Source organism: Meles meles, chromosome 2 (assembly GCF_922984935.1).
Source record: "Meles meles chromosome 2, mMelMel3.1 paternal haplotype, whole genome shotgun sequence".
NCBI lineage: Eukaryota > Metazoa > Chordata > Mammalia > Carnivora > Mustelidae > Meles > Meles meles.
Window position 1 is genome coordinate 57,743,293 of NC_060067.1, and position 19,309 is coordinate 57,762,601.

The following is a 19,309-nucleotide window of genomic DNA, read 5'->3' on the forward strand; positions in this document are numbered from 1 at the left end:
AAGCAGTTTGTCAGGCTGGAGCAAGGACCCTAAAACACAACAACTGCCTTGACCAAGTCACTCCCATTCTAGGGAACGACTTTAAGTAGGACCCAACTGCAGACAAAACATCACAAGCCGTATTTTTGCACATTTAGTTATAACCGTGAGGCACTGGGGATGACACAAACGTCAGCCACCAAGGAGCAGGAGACCCTGAGGTCACTGAAATGGAACGAGGTTGGCTACCCTCGGTGGTTGAACAAAGTCCTGAAGATGTTCGACTAGGGCTCCTGAGATTACATGCATGTCACTAACTGTGTAGGTCAGGCGTCAGCACACATTTCTATAAAGGTCCAGATAATAAATATTTTCACTTCTGCTGGCCACAGATGGTCTTTGTTGCCTGTTATTTTTCTTGTACTTGTTTTCCTTCTCCTTCTCCTCCTCCTTTACAACACTTTAAGCACATTCTTCTCTGAGTGACAGGCCTCGGGTGGTGGTGTGTCCCTTTTCTAGATAGAGGCATTTTTGGAAAACCAAGTCTGGGAATGTTAACAGTAAGCTCTTGAGAGTAGCTGTGTTGGTCTGAAGTGTCCTATCGAAGGTTTGGATGATTTTTATAACTCTGCTGCCCACACATGCTCAGGCACATAGTTAAAACCATGGTGACCGGCTTTTACTTCACACGTGTTCCCCTTCCCTGTGCGCTCTCTGACTCCAAAGCCTTTCAGGTCAGAGAAACTCAAGCTGACAGAGGCCCCTGTAGTGAACATATCTTGCTATTTATTTCAGCAACACCAGGCAAATATTCATAATTACACCTTAAGTGTGTCCACGGGGCAGAATCCACCCTCAAGAAGGGAGGCTGTGTTTTTAAGTCCATCAGCCTACACTCTTGTGAGGGTCCTTCCCCTTTGTACTGGTGATGGTACAATCATCTGTTATGATCCGGCTGTTCTATCAGACTGAGCCAAGAGTCTGCTCTGTCTGTGTCTACACCCAAGTAACCAAGCACCCTAGAGAAAGGTCACACAATGGGGCGCGTTGGCATCCCTACAAAATTATGACCCCCACCTCAAATGGATCCTTCAGAGCCCCACAAGCTTCCCTGTCTTACCTCCCCATTTCCTTCTTTCTTCCTCCCTTCCTTGCTCCCTTTCTCCCTCCCTCCCTTCTGCAAAGGCTTTTTCCAATCATATATCCATCCTCCTTGTTTTCCCCTTCTCTTAGTAGAAGGCTGGAGTTCCTTCTTCACAGAGAAAATAAAAGCCATCACACACCTTCTCAAAACTCCAGCACCCCTGCGTCCGTGACACACGCAGTTCCTTGAGCAGAAAGACGTCTGCCTTCTGGCCCCTCCCACCTGCTGTTCCCCTCCCATCCCTGCGCACTGCCCTGAGGGTGCCCTGGATTCACCCTCCCGCTCCCACGTCCTCATTCTCTTCCCCTCTCCTAGCCTGGCTTCTCAACACTTAAACACACTCTGCTTTCTCCCCTCTCGAAACTGGACAACAGAAAAACTTCCCAACACCACTTCTTCCCTCTCACACTACACCCCCCCCCCCCACGCAGATGTCTAGAAATAATGATATTTGCTGTTTTCTTACTCCCCGCCCTGCCCAGGCCACTCCCCTGCCCTCTGGTCAGCAGTGGCCTCCAGGCTTCCAGCCAGGGGACTTCCAGTAGTTCCCTGGAATGTGCCCTCCCTGCAGTGATTGGGTCCCCTGTTCTCCCTACCCACTTCAGACCCCTTTGTTTTCCCTTCCGTAACCCCGTGCCATAGTGCTTTCGTTCCCACACTGCAACTCGCCCTGGCCTTCTTATTCACTAGCTGCCCTCCCACCACCTGCTCCTCACGCAGCACGGCCTCCCAGGCCGGGGCCCAGGCTGCCTCTCCCTCCAGTCCCAGCGCCAAGGACCAGTGGTCACTTCTAAGCAGCTGATTGCCTCGTGCCAGCCTGTAACCCAGACGTATGCGTTCTGCACACAGCCGACTCCCCTCCAGCACCACACCTCGTCTCGCAGGGAGCAGGACCAGATCCCACCCTCTCTTCCCTTTCTGAGCACCAGTGTCTCCTTTCCCTGCTGACAAGCCCTGGCATCACCTGGGGCCCTTCCTCGCCTTCTCTTGCCTAGAATCTCCTGCACATCCTGCTGTGTCCATCTCTTATGTCCCATCTCTTCTGTCCCCTGCCTCCAGCCACATCAGCCCACCACCCCAGGACGGACAGCAGCCTCCTCAGTGGTAGCTCCATCCACGGGGGCCTCTGTTCCTCCTGTTCTGCATGCTCTGACAAGAATGTTCTTCCTCAGAGGGAAAGGAGTTATGCTCTTTCTATGCTTCTGGACCCTCAGCAGCCTCCCCTTCCTGGACTAGACAGGACCCATCTCCTGCACCCCTGCCTGCCTCCTGAGCTGTGTTCATGCCGCTCTCAGCCCTCCCTCTGAATGCAGAACCACGTTGGCCCCTCTCAAACTCCCCACGGTACATTTCCTGCCTCAGAACCTCCCCACTCAATGCGTCCCCTGCAGAAGCCCAGATTCACTCACCTGACTCCAGAGGCGATGTCTGAATCATGGTGCTGGGCTGCAAGGAGACCGGAGACTAAGTCAGAGCATTCCCTAAATATATGACTGGGACTGGAAGGTCACAGTGCTTACAGTTTCCTGGCTCCAGTCTGGAGCAGGTGGGCTCACTTCACCAGCACAAAGCAAAGACTTTAGGTCCTTTTCCTATACTGCGTAGGTAGGAGTAGTAAGTACTGGTAGGTAATATTGGACCTGTAGTTTTTGTTGTTGTTTTTTTTTTAAGTAATTTTTACATCCAACTTGGGGTTTGAACTCATGACCCCGAGATGAAGAGTCACATTCTTTACCAAAGGAGTCAGCCAGGCACCCCTGAATGTTGAATAATTGACTGTAGAATTCCAGATTTCATTTCTGTTTTATTTTGGTTTTGGTTTCCAGCGGGGTTGGAGTCAGTTTCCTCTTTTGTTGGATACTGATGACCATCGTGGTTCTCACGTTTGTTATTGGTGGAAACATGGAAAAACTGGTTTGTGAACCGTATCAAAACGGAAAGTTATTCCAGGTGAGGATGGCTTCTGGGCCCGCTGCGGAAAGGGCTTGAGTGGAAACGGATTTCCCCATATCTTGTGGGGGCAAAAAGATGAGCATTTTGGGTTTTATTCAGTAAATTAAGATTCTTTCTATTTGTCAGAGAAAAAAAAAAGTAAAGTATTGTTTTTCGAATGTCAAGTAAAATGAGCACCAGAAGTTAAGGCCTGCTCATCAATGTGGTTTGTAATGGGGTGGGGTGGGGGATTCCCATGGTGGGGTAGCCCAGAAGGCTTCTGACATTTTAAAGGGTTTCTCAAATGACAGATGCCCATGCCAATGTTTTGAGGCCTTCAATTTAAGTAAAAGACATTGAAAAATTCTACATCTCATGGCTGTGTGGTCCCTGGAGGCCATCTGATGAGGCTGTTGGGAAAGGAATTCAGGCTCCACCTTCTCCCTCTGAAACTCAGTCTTGTGGACTCTAGGGGACCACCTCTCAGCTCCGCGCCATTAATTAACGAGGAAGTCTGGGTCTGTGTGGCACTCTTGTCACTCTGGCTTTCTGGTACTTTTCTCCAGATTCTGGTTCTCAAAAGATTATTTCTGTTTTGCTGTTTTATTATATATGCTCTTTCACCTCAGAACTGTTATGAAACTTGGTGAGTGACTATGAAGGTAACCAGTTGTTGTGGTATTTTAATTATTCAGTTGATTGAGGAAAATTAAATTGGGAGTGTCAATGTGTTAAATTATGTCCATTTGGGCTCTTCATAAAAAATAATAGTGATAGGGGCACCTGGGTGGCTCAGTGGGTTAAGCCTCTGCCTTCAGCTCAGGTCATGATCTCAGGGTCCTGGGATTGAGCCCCACATCGGGCTCCCTGCTCAGCGGGGAGCCTGCTTCCTCCTCTCTCTCTGTCTGCCTCTCTGCTTACTCGTGATATCTCTCTGTCAAATAAATAAATCTTAAAAAAAAAAAAATAATAGTGATACATCAAGCCTGACTTCATTATCTTCCATGCTGTGTTAAATTGCTAAAAAGGAATTCTTTAAAAATAAATAGGGATTTCCTTTTGAAAGATTGATTTATTTATTTGAGAGAGAGAGCATGAGCACAACTAGAGGGACAGGGAAAGAGAATCCTAAGCCAACTCTACGCTGAGTACAGAGCTGGACGCCAAGCTTGATCTCATGACCCTGAGATCATGACCTGAGCCGAAACCAAAAGTCAACTGCTCAACCGACTGTGCCACCCAGATGCCATAAAATAGGGGATATTTTGAAACTTACATTCCTCAAGCATATATGTGGTCATGCACTAATGAGCTCATCTTAATGTATATGATATTACATATGGCCTATTAACCATCTTCGATATATGATGGTAACTGAGAAAGTAAGCAAGTTTTAATTCATTTTGTCTACAGAAAAGTAGCAAAAAGGTGGACCTGCTGCTTTATGGCTCTATTGGCTATTCTGAATCAAGTTGTCAATTCTCCCATTTCTACTGTACTTGTCTTACTAAGTGAAGTGTTCTCCAAAAAAAGTAGCTCCCTAATTCTTATTATGCTACACTGTCGTCAGTTTATTCCAATTATTTTCCGATTATTTCCCCATTTTAAATTGGAGACCAATAAAGAAAACCATGATCTTCAAAATCCCCAAAATACATTTAACAGAATATTTTATTATATGTATGTGTATTTGAGTAAAAGTATCTCATTTAAAAAAGCTTTTTTCAATTTGTTCTAGATTTTGGACACACCATATTTACTAAATGAGAATTGGAAATACTATCTCTCTGGCATGGTGTTTAACAACCCGGATATTAATCTCACTTTTGAACAAGTTTACAGGTAGAATTAATAACATTATGCTTTTTATGGCTACTGAAAATGTTGTTCCAGAATGACAATTTTGCTTTCAAAGTGTCTTTAAGCTTGATAAGACCAGCTGTTCTACTGTCTTCACAAAGAGATAGTGGAAATAAGACCAAAAAGAAAATCCTTCCCCTGAAAGCCTTCTAGACTTTGGCGTGGTGATGTCTCAAGTTCCCCCATCCAGTATGCACTAGACCTTCTGGTTAAGGTGACCCTAAGATGTATTAACGAGACCCTTTGAAAACTCTTAATACAGAAATCATGCTGCCCCAGGTAAATGCCATATATAACAAGAAGTTAGCAGATGGGTCCAAATCCCAGTCATGCTAACAGTGAAGCAGCTGACAGACGGACTCCAGTCTTGACTCTACCATCAGGAGCAGGCTGTGGCGACCTTGGGCAGTTTTACTTCCTCTTTGTTCAACAGGGTTCAATAGGGTTCAGAGGCTCCCCTAGCAGAGACAGCAGATGAGTGGCCTTTGTGATAGACCTTGGTAGTCAACTGTGGTCTTGTTCATAGTCAGAAGAGTCTCAGGATCTTCTCCACAGCATGTTGTAGGCAGATGTTATCAATCAACTGGAGTCACTGTGCACGATTAGACCACCCTTGGCCTGAAAGGCCTTGGCCGGGCCTGCCAGCTCTTTGTGACTCTGGCTCCTACAGAATTCTGCAGACTTACCCCTTGTGGTTAGTGTTTCAAGCTCTCCATTCCAACAACACCAACCAACTGGGGATTTCCTGGAGAGGAGTCTCACACCTCCTAGGACTGTGAGAAAGTGGCTTCTCCCAGGCATCCCTCAGGTCTAGAAGGCTTTGGTGACTGGACAAGGAAGAGGCACCTCCAGGAAGTGGCTGTCTCAGCGACAGGGACATGCATCAGATGAGCTTGCCCTTCTTAGCTCAGTCAAGGAGGCATTTTGCACATCTGAGAGACGCACAGAGAGGTGAAGCCAAGTTAGGTGTAATGACCATCTGGATATAGGTGTGGCCCCTTCCTATCTCCATCCTGCCCTTAAAATATACATCCAACCATATGCTTAGTAAGTGAAGCTCAACCTTGGAAATATGAAGACAAGTGGTCTGGCAGGGCTTTGATAGAATCTTTTAATAAAGCTGATGATACTCTCTGTAACACATAGGTGGTATTATTTTTTATTTGTTTTTTTTTTTAATGAGAATTTATTTCTTCCCTGTTTGTGAACTTGTTATCCCTCATAGCACTAGAAAAAACACAAAGGAGATAGACAGAAGGATGATTTACCAGTCTTACTGTATCTGTTCCAAAGTCGGGACATTAATCAAAGCAGGGAACGAAGTCTGGAACAGTAGGCACAGGGAGAGACTTCCTCCTGCGTCAGCACTCAGAAGCTGCTTCTCTGCATGCAGATTTAGACAAAACAAAAGATAAACAGTGAACCTCCCTCCCTCCATCTGTAGCAGGGGACAGAGGTAGGTACAGCTGCCTTTCTAGATCATGATTTCTCTATTTATTCCCACAGTGACTGCAAAGAAAATAAGGGCATCTATACCACGCTTAAGCTTGAGAACAGCTACAATATCAGTGAGCATCTCAACATTCAGGAGGTAAGGAATTAGAGCCAGTCAGGAAATGGACATATGTCTTTAGTCAATCCAGTTGCCTTCTTCTTTTTTTTCATTGAGGTGAAATTCATATAAGATAAAATTCACCATCTAAAAGTGACATTTAGGGGCACCTGGGTGACTCAGTGAATTAAAGCCTCTGCCTTCGGCTCAGGTCATGATCCCAGGGTCCTGGGATCAAGCCCCGCATAGGGTTCTCTGCTCTGCAGGGAGCCTGCTTCCTCCTCTCTCTCTCTGCCTGTCTCTCTGCCTACTTGTGATCTCTGTCTGTCAAATAAATAAATAAATAAATCTTTAAAAAAATAAATAAATAAAAGTGACATTTAGTACACTCACAAGGTTGTACGACACTCACTTCTGTCTAATTCCACATCATTTTCCTCACCCCCTCAACCTATTGTCTTTCTTGAGGTCTGAGTGTCTCTAGTTGACTCCTCGAATGCTCTGATATGGGAAGATCTTATCTTGCTGTGTGTCAGTGTCCTTAGAGGAACAAAGCCCCAAGGATATTGGCTCTCCAACACTGGCCACCTTTTTGGCCCAGTCCCTGAGGAGGGACCTAGGCACCCAGAACTCCATCCCACACAGTCATTGCCCCTTAGGCATCATGGCTGTGGCCCTAGGACTCCAAGGGGCCTCTGCGGAGCTCTGCTGGCCCTCAGCAAGACAGCATGTCAACAGCCATGGACACTGATAGAAGGGAATGACTTCCTTCTGCTCCTTCACCTGAGCCCATACCCCCAAGTCGTGAGCCTGAAGACTCTGGGGAGAGCCCACTCAAGAGCATACTGGACAGGAGGAGGAGCAAGAGAGTTTCAGCTGGTCAGGCCTAGGGTGCCATGAACCTAGGCTGACCCCCTTCCCGTACCTGGAGGCCTTTTGGTCTTCTCATAGGAAAAAAACGTAAGGAGCCTTCTTTCTTCTGGGCTTCCCAATGGAAGAAGATACCAAGGGATACCAAGGAAAGAGGCTAAACCTCACAGCTTGCCCACTGAGACATCACAGAAGGCTTTCTAGGCACCAGGAGACCATGATGGCCTGACAGTTTTTGGATAGGAGATCACGGGGACATGGCTGGTGACTTGGAGTTGTCCTAAGGGGCAAGCAGCGTGTAGTGCTTATTTAGGGTCTATTTAAAAGCTGAATACAAATTATGCTTTGTATTTTGTCTTGTGTTGATTATCCTCCCTAAATATTCCTTGCATGTCTATATAAATATAATTCAAGCCCTCACCAGATGTCTTCTGCTGATTTGGCTTCATGCTGTGTGTCGTGTTCTCTGTGCACCAGAAACGGAGTGCTCAGGACACTCAGGCACTACACGCTGCTTACCTCTTAGGACAACCCCAAGTCACCAGCCATGTCCCCGTGATCTCAAGTGTCCTCACTATGCAAGTCCAGCGCATGCTGCCTACTTCCCCTGGGATACAGCCTGCCTGACCCCTTTCAAAATCTCTATTTGTCCAGACCCATTCAGAAGCCACCTCCTCTCCATTGCCCTGTCAAGGACCCTGATCTGAGCAGACTCTTCCCTGCCCTTGGGGTCCTGATGCAGTTTGTGTGCCTTTATTATGACTCTGCCTCTTCCTTTGAGGACTTTGAGGGCTGAGATGGAATATTATTTTGCTCTGCATCCCAGTTCCTCACACAGTGCTTGGCGTGGGGCATAAGGAGGAGGCAGGGATGCAGGGAAGGAGTGGGAGGGGAGTGAAGAGTACCAGGAAGAAATGCCAGTCAAATGCTCTTCTGTGGTTTTGTTGTCTTGTGTCACTGCTCTTTTAATGTGTGAAAGTATGTGACATTCTTGAAGAATGGGCTTACCTGTAACTTTTCTTTTTATCATGCAGCATGCTGGAAACATAAGCAATGATTTTAAAAATCTGAATGTAAATATTGACAATATTGTGCTGCTGGACGCAACAGGGAGGAAAAACCTGATGAACTTCAGCTCTTCGGGAATAGACACCATAGACTATAACGTCTACTTGGCTGAGGTGTGGCCATGCGTTCATGCTTGATCTTTAAGGGAAAAAAAAAACCAGCAGATACCTCTGTTTTTGTTTTGTTTTGTTTTGTTTTTCTTTCCTTTTTTGTTCTTGAGATGAAATTTACATAATATAAATCAGCCAAGTTAAAGTGAGCAATTCAGTGGTTCCTGGCTGACTCCATCAGTAGAGATGCAACTCTTGATCTCAGGGTCGTGAGTTCGAGCTCCACAAAGGATGGAAAGATTACTTAAAAATAAAATCTTTAAGATATAATTAAAAATTTAAAAAATAAAGTGAGCAATTCATTAGCTTGTAGTATAATCACAATGTTGCTCAACTACCGCTTCTATCCAGTCCTAAAACATCTTTATTGCCCAAAAAGGAAGCCTCATTCCCCTTACATAGTTGTTCCCCTTCCCCCACCTCCCAAGCCTGGCAAATTCTAATCTATGTTCTGCTCCTATGAATTTACCAATCCTGGATATGTTATATGAGCAGAATCATACAACATGTGACCTTCTGTGTTTAATGGTCTTTACTGCTTCCCTTTCATGTAACCTAAAGTTTTTGAGAGCCATCTCCATTATAGCATAGATCAGTACTTGATTTCTTTTTATGGTTGGATCATGCAGTTGAATAAAAATAATATGGTTTTACATGTATAAACAAGAGTGCAGCTGTTGTCACCTATGTAAGAGTTTCCAGCCTTATTTTATGGAGCATAATTCACTCTGTTGTCTATTAGATATTGTTAAGACTTAAAAAATCCCACAGCCATGACGCGGTTTTCTTTCTCCCTCTTTTGTAGATGGGTAAAGCTCCCACCAAAGTGAATCTTTTAGCCTTTGCAAGTGATCTAGAAGCGAAAGCTGACCATTTGGTGAGTTCAAATAGTCTAGTTCTAAGTGCTGTAATCGTTAGCGATGTCCTATGTCCATACTATTCTTAACTTCCTATACCACAAGTAACCTTTGGTTAAAAATGCCTCTCTCTTGGGCATGTCAAGACTTCCCACCAGCTGCCATTGCTGTGTGGCCCAGAAGTCTATGAGCACATGAATGGTTCCGGGGAGGTGTCAGGGTGCCCGGAGCTGCCCCCCGCCTCTGCTCGTGGTAGTGGAGCTCTCACGCTTTAGAACTATCTCTGCTTTCACACCCATCAACCCCTCTACCACTAAACACATGTGCACACAGGTACATGCGCTCACACATTTCTCTCGAAGTGTAGGGAACGGGAGAAGATTCCGTTTGGTGCTTTGCGCCACCAGTAACAAGAGGATAAGGGAAGGCAAAGACATCAGCTAAGCCCTGCAAACTTCTGTTCTTTACTTCCCCTGTTGGTTGGTGACTAAATGGCTCAAATGCGTCCCTTTCAAGAAGCGACAGATCAGGGGTGCCTGGGTGGCTCAGTGGGTTAAGGCCTCTGCCTTCGGCTCAGGTCATGGTCCCAGGGTCCTGGGATCGAGCCCCGCATCGGGCTCTCTGCTCCGCAGGGAGCCTGCTTCCTCCTCTCTCTCTGCCTGCCTCTCTGCCTAGTTGTGATTTCTCTCTGTCAAATAAATAAAATGTTAAAAAAAAAAAAAAAAGAAGCAACAGATCATGGGGATGAGGAGCCTGGGCTCTGGAGGAAGACTGAGATTTAATCCTGACTCAGACACTTCCTAATGATAAGAACTTGGATGAGATGTTTCACCCCTCTGTGCCTTAGTTTCCTCGTCTGTAAAATGGGAGCAATAAAACTGTTACACATTTATATATTAAACACAATTTAAGTGTGGGTTAAGTTGAGCTTGGGTTTTTCATCAGTAAAATGGGGATACAGCTGCTGGAAATTGGGCTTTACAGCAGCTCTGTGATGGTGAGGTGAGAAAGAGAACACAGCCTCCAACACTCAGGAAAGCCTCATGGCATTGAGTGGCCACTGAGAGTTCACAATTCTATCATTCAAGATAGGGTGTCTAGGCGATGCCCTTCCTGGCAGTCCCCACACCCACAGGCGTGCAAGGAGGTGTGCGAGCTTGTCACAACTACCCTGTCCTGAGCTCATGCTGTTAGAGAGAGTGCTCCAGAGTCTGGAAGGATGGTGTTGATCTTTGTTTGTTTTGTTCTCCTTGTAGCCCCAAGGAAGTTTGAAACAGTCCCTGAAAAATAATGCACAAACTATTAGAACAATTCACCGTGGCCAAGTCATTCCTTTGGAACAGTCAATGGTAATAACCCACAACCTCTGGGGTTTCCCCGGGACCAGAGCAAAAGCCCATCTCACTGGCTGGCTTTCATTTAGACTAATGAAGCATCTGCATCGCACACGTGGGTCAAATCCTGCTGGCCTCAGGCTAAGAAACTGAACTATGTTACAAATAAGGGATAGCAGGGGCACCTGAGTGGCTCAGTGGATTGAGCATCTGACTCTTGATTTCAGCTCAGGTCTTGATCTCAGGGTCATGAGATGGAGCCCCAATTCAGGCTCTGAGCTCTGCAGGGAGTCTGCTTGTCCCTCTCCCTCTACCCCTCTCCTCCACACTTGCGTGCGTGCTCTCTCTCTCTCTCTCTCAAAAAAATAAAATAAATCTTTAAAAAAAATAAAACAAATGATAACAGCTGGGTTTCAAAAAAGACATATTTTCAATTGTCACCACTCCTTTCGTGCTTTATCTCCTTGCCTTTTCCTCTTGCCTGTGACCAGGTAGATTAACTCTGGGGTTGGCCCACACACCGTGCTCTGGTTCCCTTGGCCTTCAACAGGCCCCCGGAAGCCAGGCACCTCACTGGAGAGCTGCTGGCTGTGCCCTGGACTCACTCACACTTATTTATTCTCAAATTCTTTTTCTCCAAACCCTGCCAAGAAATATGGAAAGGCAAGGGTAAGTCCTTTTCTCTCTGCTTCGTTTAGCTCTGTTCACTGATCTGATGGGCGATGTTTCCTTTCTCCTCTCGTAGTCTCTGTTCTGACTTCCCCTATCTTTTTCTTCTTGCTGCCTTCTGACTTCTTTCCCCAAATTCCAGAAAGATAGTTTGTAGCAGAGAAAGGACACGGGCTCTGGAGTCAGGGAGAGCTGATTTCAGGTCCTGCTTTTGCCTCCACAAAGTCTTAGGTCTTTCCATCTCTCATTAGAAAAGGGTGGGAATGGATCCTGCCCTGTGGTCACCTGGCTCCTGGAGATGAAGGGGCTGGTGTCCCAGACTCTGTAAACAGAAGGAATTATTATTATGTGTGTGTGGGAAACCTGTTACAGAGTCGGCTTGCTCAGGTTTGGAGAAGCAGATCAGTCCACTTGACTTCGATTGTGGAACCTTCTAGAATGAGTTTTACCATGTCTCTCTCTTTCTGTATCTCTTTTTCCCTTCTGACTTTCTAATTCATTAGTGTATTCACAAAGAAAATTGAATTTTCTGATTGTTGTATGCTATGCTCATGCCAATTTTCTGCTCTCCTTGTATATGCCTAGCACAGATTTGTTAAAATTTTAAGCTGGGTTTTCCCTTTCTTAAATGCTTTCCTTCAAGGAGACACAAGACTCATCGGCCTTTTCAGAGCTGGGGCAACCCATCTGCAAACAGGCATATAGCTCTGTACTTGTGACCTAAAATCTAAACCAGGGGTTAGGAAACTATGGCCCCCAAAACTACAATTTGTGGGCCAAATCCAGACTTTTGCTTGTTTTTATAGATAAAGTTTTATTGGAACACAGCCATGCCATCTTATTTACAGATGATTTATGGCTGCTTTCAGCTAAAAGGGCAAAGTTTAAAATTAAATTAAATTAAAATGACCAAGTTGAGTGCTTTGAACAGGGTATGGTGCACAAAGCCTAAAATATTTACTATCTGATCTTTGTTTTTACCACTCCCTGATCTAAACCATTCAGATTAAACTACTCTGGGCAGTTTGGGTAGAATTTCTTTTGAGTAGTTCCTGCCAGTTTGAGCAAATCTGACTCAATGAAGTTTTTCCGGCACTTGCACAGGACATGATGCTCTAGAAGACATATCCTGATTTCCTTCTTCAGCTTTCCTGACACCAGAGCTATCGTTACTTGCATCTGCTGTTTTTTCTAGAATGAAACCATTACAGAGTAAAGTCAGATCTGATGGCTGACTGACAGTGGGGGGGGTGGGGGTGAGGAGACACAGGCATATGATCTTGCTGGTTCATGTCATAAGTTGGAAAATATCATGTATGTTTGTTCACCAGAGCACTGTCTACCAAAGCATCAAGGAACTTCAACTCAAAAGCAGTGGATTGAGGGTAAGGACTTATTTTCCATTCCTATCCTGGTGGGGTGGGGGGTCTTATCGTAAAAGCACACACAGACTCTCAGAGATGTTGGTTTTACAAGTATTTATGTTTATTTAAAAAAAAAAAAAGACTTGGCTATCTACTCATTCTGGGTTTTCCTACCACTTGCTTTCTGTAAGTATGTCTCACGTTGGTGCCCTGTTGGACACATAGGCAAAAGCTGTGTCTTGATGTGTGATGCATGGTCACTGTTACTGAGATAATGCTGCCTGCAGAATCCAGTGGCTTCTGACCTCAAAGGCATTCCCACTATTGGGTCCAGAGCAGACTTGTGTACCCATCTGCCTACCCAGAGACCCACCCTGAAGGAGCAACTCCTGTCTGGGCCACCCCATCTCCTCCAGGTAGAGGACAGGCAATCAGAGGGTGAATGGAAACAGGCTGCCCTTTCAGTGACTGCTTAGAACCAGCACACTGCCATTCTGCCTATGTTCTGTTGGCCCAGAGCAAGTGACACGACATGGCCAGACCTGTCATCATGGGGTGGGGACGTATGCCCCACACCCCGAGAATAAGTCCCCATCCTGTGAGAAGCTAGCCTAGGAAAGTATCAGTGCTCGGGACCACAGGGGTCTCCCTTGGACCAAAGACACCCCCACAGCAGAAACTGAGCTCTATGGCTGTGCTGTGTGCATCTTATATCCTCAATGCCAATAGGCAACTCAGAAAATATTTCCTTACTGAGCGGAATAAGCTGCCCATGAGAGGTTTGGGATGTCAGCCACAACGGAAAACTCCATGGTCTTCCTTGCGCTTTCCTCACAGCTGCCGTTGCAGACACAGGGCTTCTTGCCACATGGGTCTCCCCCGTGAACCATGAGCTCCTTCCTTTGTAGCTGGTATGCTCGCTGGGCAACACTGAGCCTGCTACTTGATTGATATACCAAGACCCGGAGTGCCTCAAAGACTATTCTTGTAGGTTTACTCTGCTTGGGGACCATTGCTGTACCTCTAATCACCTTTGTCCCTTGCCAAGGGGAGCTGGAGACAGACTGGAGACTGCACCCTGGTCCCTTACTGTCCTACGCCTCCTTTGTTCAGGGTGACGGTGTGCAGCTATGCCTTGCTCTTTACAAGGGGCCAGTGTGGGGGTGAACTGGGTTGGAAATCAGCTCTTGACCCAAGCTGCCTTGTGGGGATACTTATCTGTGTGAAATATATAGGTACAAATCCACGTTTTGTGTCCTCAGCCTGGTAACATCGAGCAGGGTCAGCTACATCCTCTGTGAAGGTAGACTAACACAATGCCTTCCGACAGCCTGTGTATACCAGAGGGCTGCCCCCCAACCCTGTCCTTGGGGAATGTATTCAGAGGAGGCTTGAAACCACAGGGGGTGCTGAACCCTATTGTACTTACCCTTTTTTCCCATACATACACAGCTCTGATAAAGTTGAAGTGATAAATTAGGCACAACAAGAGAGTAGCAATGATAATCAATAATAAAATAGAACAATTATAAAATTAAGCAATATATTGTAATGGAAGTTATGTGAATGTGGTTTCTTGCTCAAAATATCCTACCGTGCTGAACTCCCCCTTCTTCCCATGATGACGTGAGATGATAAAATACCTGAGTGATGGGACGAAGTGAAGGGAATGGTGTAGGTATGTGACAGAGCGTTAGCTACTACTGACCTTCTGACCATACGTCTGAAGGTGGATCATCTGCACCTGGACCCCTAGTGAAGGAAACTGTGAATAAGGTGGAGGAATCTTGGACTCAATGAGGTGACTTGGATTAAGAGCTTGGCCCCGTGCCTGGAACAAAGTGAGTGCTTGTCACATACTCCTCTCATTCCCCTGCCCTCAGAGGGCTGGGCTGGTTCTGTGGTCTTCTTAACTAACAAGTCTGTAGTGTGGGGCCCAGGTAACAGCACTTGTACCCACATGCCGTTTCATTAAATCCCTTCATCACTTGATACCCTGTCCATTGCTGTGTTTTCCAGGTGAAAGTGGCCAATATCCTTTCCTCCCTGGATTCTGCTCAGGACTTCCTCAAAACTCGCATCTCCTCAGTTATTGTTGAAGTAAGTGGGTGTGAGCCCCTCACCACATGGCCGCAGAGAGTATGGGATAGTCCTCTTAATGATTTTACTACTCTCTGATTTCTTTCCAGGAAAGTACAAAGTATGGGAACACGATAATAGGATACTTTGAACACTATCTGCAGTGGGTCAAGATCTCAGTAAGTAGTTTATCTTTAAGGAACATAAGAGGGCCATGTGTTAGGACAGTCATGTTCTAGGATAAAATCAGGAGGAAATAAAGTTAAATTCCTAGTAATTGAATAGGAGATAAGCAAAGGACCTTGAACATGGGGACCATGAGGAGTGGGGGTCCTAAGACTCAGCATGTGTCATTCACACTGGACCCCTTCTCAGACCTGCCCACGCACTTGGAGAACACACCCCTCACTTTTTCCCCCAGCTGCTTTGCTCACCATTATGGGGGTTCCTGCCACACTTGACTGTGTCTCCCCAGTGAATTGTGAGTTCTCTTTGTAGTGGTGGTGTGTTCCTGACCTGGGCCCCTCCAAGCCTGTCAGGTAGTTGTTATATGAGTCTACTTGGGGTGGCTTGAGGTACAGAAATTTATTTTTTCACAATTCTGGAGGCTGGAAGCCCAGGATCAAGGTGTCAGCAGGGTGGGTTTCTTCAGAGGCCTCTCTCCTTGGCTTGCAGGTGGCCGTCTTCTCCCTGAGTCTCCACATGGTCATCCCTCTGTGCATGTCTGTGCCCGAATTTTCTCTTCTTTTTACAAAGGCACCAGTTATATTGGATTAGGATTCACCCTAATGACTTCATTTGAAATGAACTGCCTCTTCAAAGACCCTACCTCCAAATCCAGTCAGATTCCAAGAATCCAAGGGGTAGGACTTTAACACATGAACTTTTGGGGGACCTGATTCAGTCCATAACAACTGGGTCTCCGTGAATACATTAGAAGAGGAAGTTAGGAGTAGTGTGGTTTTAAGGCAGCATATTGCTCCCAGCAACCGACCCATGGAGTTTAGTGGCTTGGAAAATGCCTTTTGTCATCTTGGGCTTTGGGTCCACTTGCCTCTGAGGGTTATTCCACTGGGGCAGGGGCTGGGAGGGGGATGCTTGCCGTAGAGTTAATTCAGTTGCATGACTACTTGCTGCCAACCAAGACAGGCTTTGAGAAGCCTAGGGACTCAGGAAAATTTAGACTACCCGTGCAGCGTCGAGTGTCTTATATCTATTCCTGGCCCTTGGCTGCATGAATCAAGACTACCGGCCATCTCTTCCTGCTTTGCTGCCCCACCCCCATATTACAGCCACGCCCAACTGCTTGACTCTCTGAAATGTTCACCTTTCTCCATGTGATTCCCTCTGTGTCATCTCCCCTTCCCCAGTCCCCGCCTCCAGTCCCCACCATTAGGGCCATTTGGGCCCTGAGCCTGGTTCTCCTTCAAGGCTCAGCTTTCTGATGTTTATGCTGACACCTCCTCCTGCCTCCCGGATGGGAAGACCTCAGGGTCTTCTCAGGGCTGGGGCAAAGGACATGCACGAACAGGTGAGTAGGGGCAGAAGAAATGCACTATCATCATGGCCACCGTGGCCACTCAACGCTGTGCATTTCCTCCACCAGACGAAGGAACCACAGTTTGGTCACATTCATACCGAGAATATGAAGCAAATGCCCGAAAACCCAAGTGAATCTGGACAGGACTGGTTAAGTCATACAAGAGCCACACCATGGGTATATTAGTTGGCCTTTGGTACAAAGTAGATCAGAGTTATTCTAGGGGACTAGGAGAGATTTTCACAGGGTAGAAATAAGAGAGAAAAATAAGATGCAGAAAAAATACCGAATATGGCTCCTACCCCACTTTTTGTAAAACCAACCGTTAAAAAGCCTAGAAAGAGAGTGTACAGGATTGCCTGAGTTTGGTAAAAATGAGGTCCTTAAGGGCACCTGGGTGGCTCAGTGGGTTAAAGCCTCTGCCTTTGGCTCAGGTCATGACCCCAGGGTCCTGAGATCGAGCCCCACATCGGGCTCTCTGCTCCACGGGAAGCCTGCTTCCTCCTCTCTCTTTCTCTGCCTACCTCTCTGCCTACTTGTGATCTCTGTCTGTCAAGTAAATAAATAAAATCTTAAAAAAAATAAATGAGGTCATTAATGTGGGTTGCCTTGTAAGGTATAGGTGGAAGAAAAGGTGAAGGTGAACCCCTACCCATAAAGGAAAAGAAATAGGACACACCCCTGCGCCAAAGAGCTAACATCTAGCTCATTGTACACACTCAGAAGTTTTTTTAAATGAATGAATATAGTTATCTTAAGTCAATGGGATTGGAGCATCTGTTTGTGATTCATTAAACTTGTATGAGCACTGGGTGGTATACACAGTTGAAGAATTGTTGAACGCTACATCTGAAACTAGTGATGTACTATAGTTCGGCTAATTGAATTTAAATTAAAAAAGAAATAAAATTAGATTAATTGGTTATAAAAAATCATTGTCGCTTCATTAATAAGTTAATAGTTTTCAGTCTTCTGAAATGGGGTCAGCAGGTGGCGCTGTTTCTGGGAACACAAGTTTATTGGTGCACAGCCACATCCTCGTTTCTTCATCTGTGGCTGCTATCCCCATACTGCGGCAGAGTCCAGCAAGCGCTGGAAGGTTGAAAATATTGACTCTCTGGTCCTTTATAGAAAAAGTTTGCCAAGCGCTAGTCTAAACAATAAGTATTGTTTAATTAGACTTCCATTTTTTTCCCCATATCCTTTGTCAGATCTCAAAGGGGTCAGGCGAGAAATTCAGACTGAGACCCTGAGCTAGACACCTGGACTTCTGCACTCTCTTGGGAGCCTGGCAGGGTGGGTCTTACTGTTCCGGGTAACAAGTGCAGAAATCAGAGACCCAGGCTCAGACAGAATCAGCATTTCCCTTTTGAGTACCTACTTGCATACATCGTTGAGCTCATCTATGGCCAACAGCTCACAGCTCCGTACTTGAGACGGTGTAGAGATCCAAAAGGTCAAGGATAAATGGCACATCTAATTCGTGTGGATTTTTGTGGGCATGGCTCAAGGTTCTCCTGTGTTTCTTACCCCACAGATTACTGAACAAATTGCAGCCTGCAAACCCGTGGCCACTGCTTTAGACTCTGCCGTGGACGTCTTTCTGTGTAGCTACATTATCGACCCCATGGTAAGAATTTCCTCTTTCAAAATAAGGAAACACAATAAACTATTCGCTCTTCAGGGTTTGTTGGCAGACTGTAGTTCACCCTAGGATATAAAATAGTTTTGCACTTGGGTCTGTTACAGTTGTTGAATCCAAGACCTAAAATCTAAAATTTAGATGAATGTGTTATGATACCTAACAGACTAGGAAAAGCCAAAGACCTAGCTGCATACCTTTGTTCCTTCCTAGAATTACATGTATAGAAGTCAGGAGACCCTCATGAAGAAAACTCCTATTTGTCTAGAATAGTTAAGAAGGAGCACTCACTAGTAGGCAGATTGCCAATGTTCAAAACGATTCTTAGTGCAATGATAGATATAAATGATATAGATAGTACAACTATATACAGAGATGTAGATACAGATATATAACCCCAAAGCTATAGCATACTTAATTTAATTTTTGATTTAAAAGCCCCTTGAGATATTACCACTGGGATGATAAGTTCCAATTAGTCAAGTGTATTCTTTAGCTCTATTCACTCCTCAATATATACTGATGGTCTCTACGAGCCAACCCTCTCTGGGAGCACCTTCCTTCCTCTGCTGGAAGCACTTGAGTGGCTTCCTGTGGTTATCCCCCATGTAGATCAGGGTCCTTAACTGAATACACCAGGCCCAGCATGCTTGGGCCCCTGCCCACTGAGGCCACATTTTTGCACTCTTTGATCACCTTTCTCACCATTCTCCAGACACATGTTTTCTTTCACTTCTTTAAATCTATCATAATGTCCCCACCTCAGGGCCTTTGCACGTGCCATTTCTGCTGCCTGGACTGGAGGCTGCATGTGCTCTCTCTCTTTCTTCCCCTCCACACCCACATCCAACCTGGTGAACTCTAGCTCTAAGTCCATCAGGGAGTGAGAACACAGGCTGTGGATTTGGATTCTACTTCTACATTTTCTCAACTCCGTGACTTTGAAAAATTATTGAACTTATCACCTAAGTGGGCTGTTTCAGTGGTTCATTGAGAGATTATGTGTCAAGCCCTTGACATCATAACTGATAGGTTGACACTCAGTACATGTTTGCTATTACTAGTGAATAATGTTCTGGTCTTAGATCAAACATGTCCTTTTCACTCAGCATCAGGGAAATACAAATCAAAACCACAATGAGATACCACCTCACACAAGTCAGAATGGCTAAAATTAACAAGTCAGGAAACGATAGATGTTGGCGAGGATGTGGAGAAAGGGGAACCCTCCTACACTGTTGGTAGGAATGCAAGCTGGTACAGCCACTCTGGAAAACAGCATGGAGGTTCCTCAAAAAGTTGAAAATAG

The 19,309-nt window shown here is 45.7% G+C and overlaps 1 protein-coding gene across 7 annotated transcripts in view; it reads left to right on the forward strand.

The window, feature by feature from the left end:
• PROM1 (prominin 1) overlaps positions 1-19,309 on the forward strand; it is a 111,209-nt gene that overhangs the window by 87,466 nt on the left and 4,434 nt on the right. For all 7 annotated transcript variants that reach the window (XM_045997233.1, XM_045997232.1, XM_045997229.1 and 4 more), the window contains 10 exons: positions 2,950-3,073; positions 4,794-4,897; positions 6,422-6,506; positions 8,372-8,518; positions 9,321-9,392; positions 10,629-10,721; positions 12,707-12,760; positions 14,759-14,839; positions 14,929-14,997; positions 17,896-17,988. In XM_045997233.1, the coding sequence (XP_045853189.1) occupies positions 2,950-3,073; positions 4,794-4,897; positions 6,422-6,506; positions 8,372-8,518; positions 9,321-9,392; positions 10,629-10,721; positions 12,707-12,760; positions 14,759-14,839; positions 14,929-14,997; positions 17,896-17,988 (922 nt within the window). The remainder of the gene's footprint in view (positions 1-2,949; positions 3,074-4,793; positions 4,898-6,421; positions 6,507-8,371; positions 8,519-9,320; positions 9,393-10,628; positions 10,722-12,706; positions 12,761-14,758; positions 14,840-14,928; positions 14,998-17,895; positions 17,989-19,309) is intronic.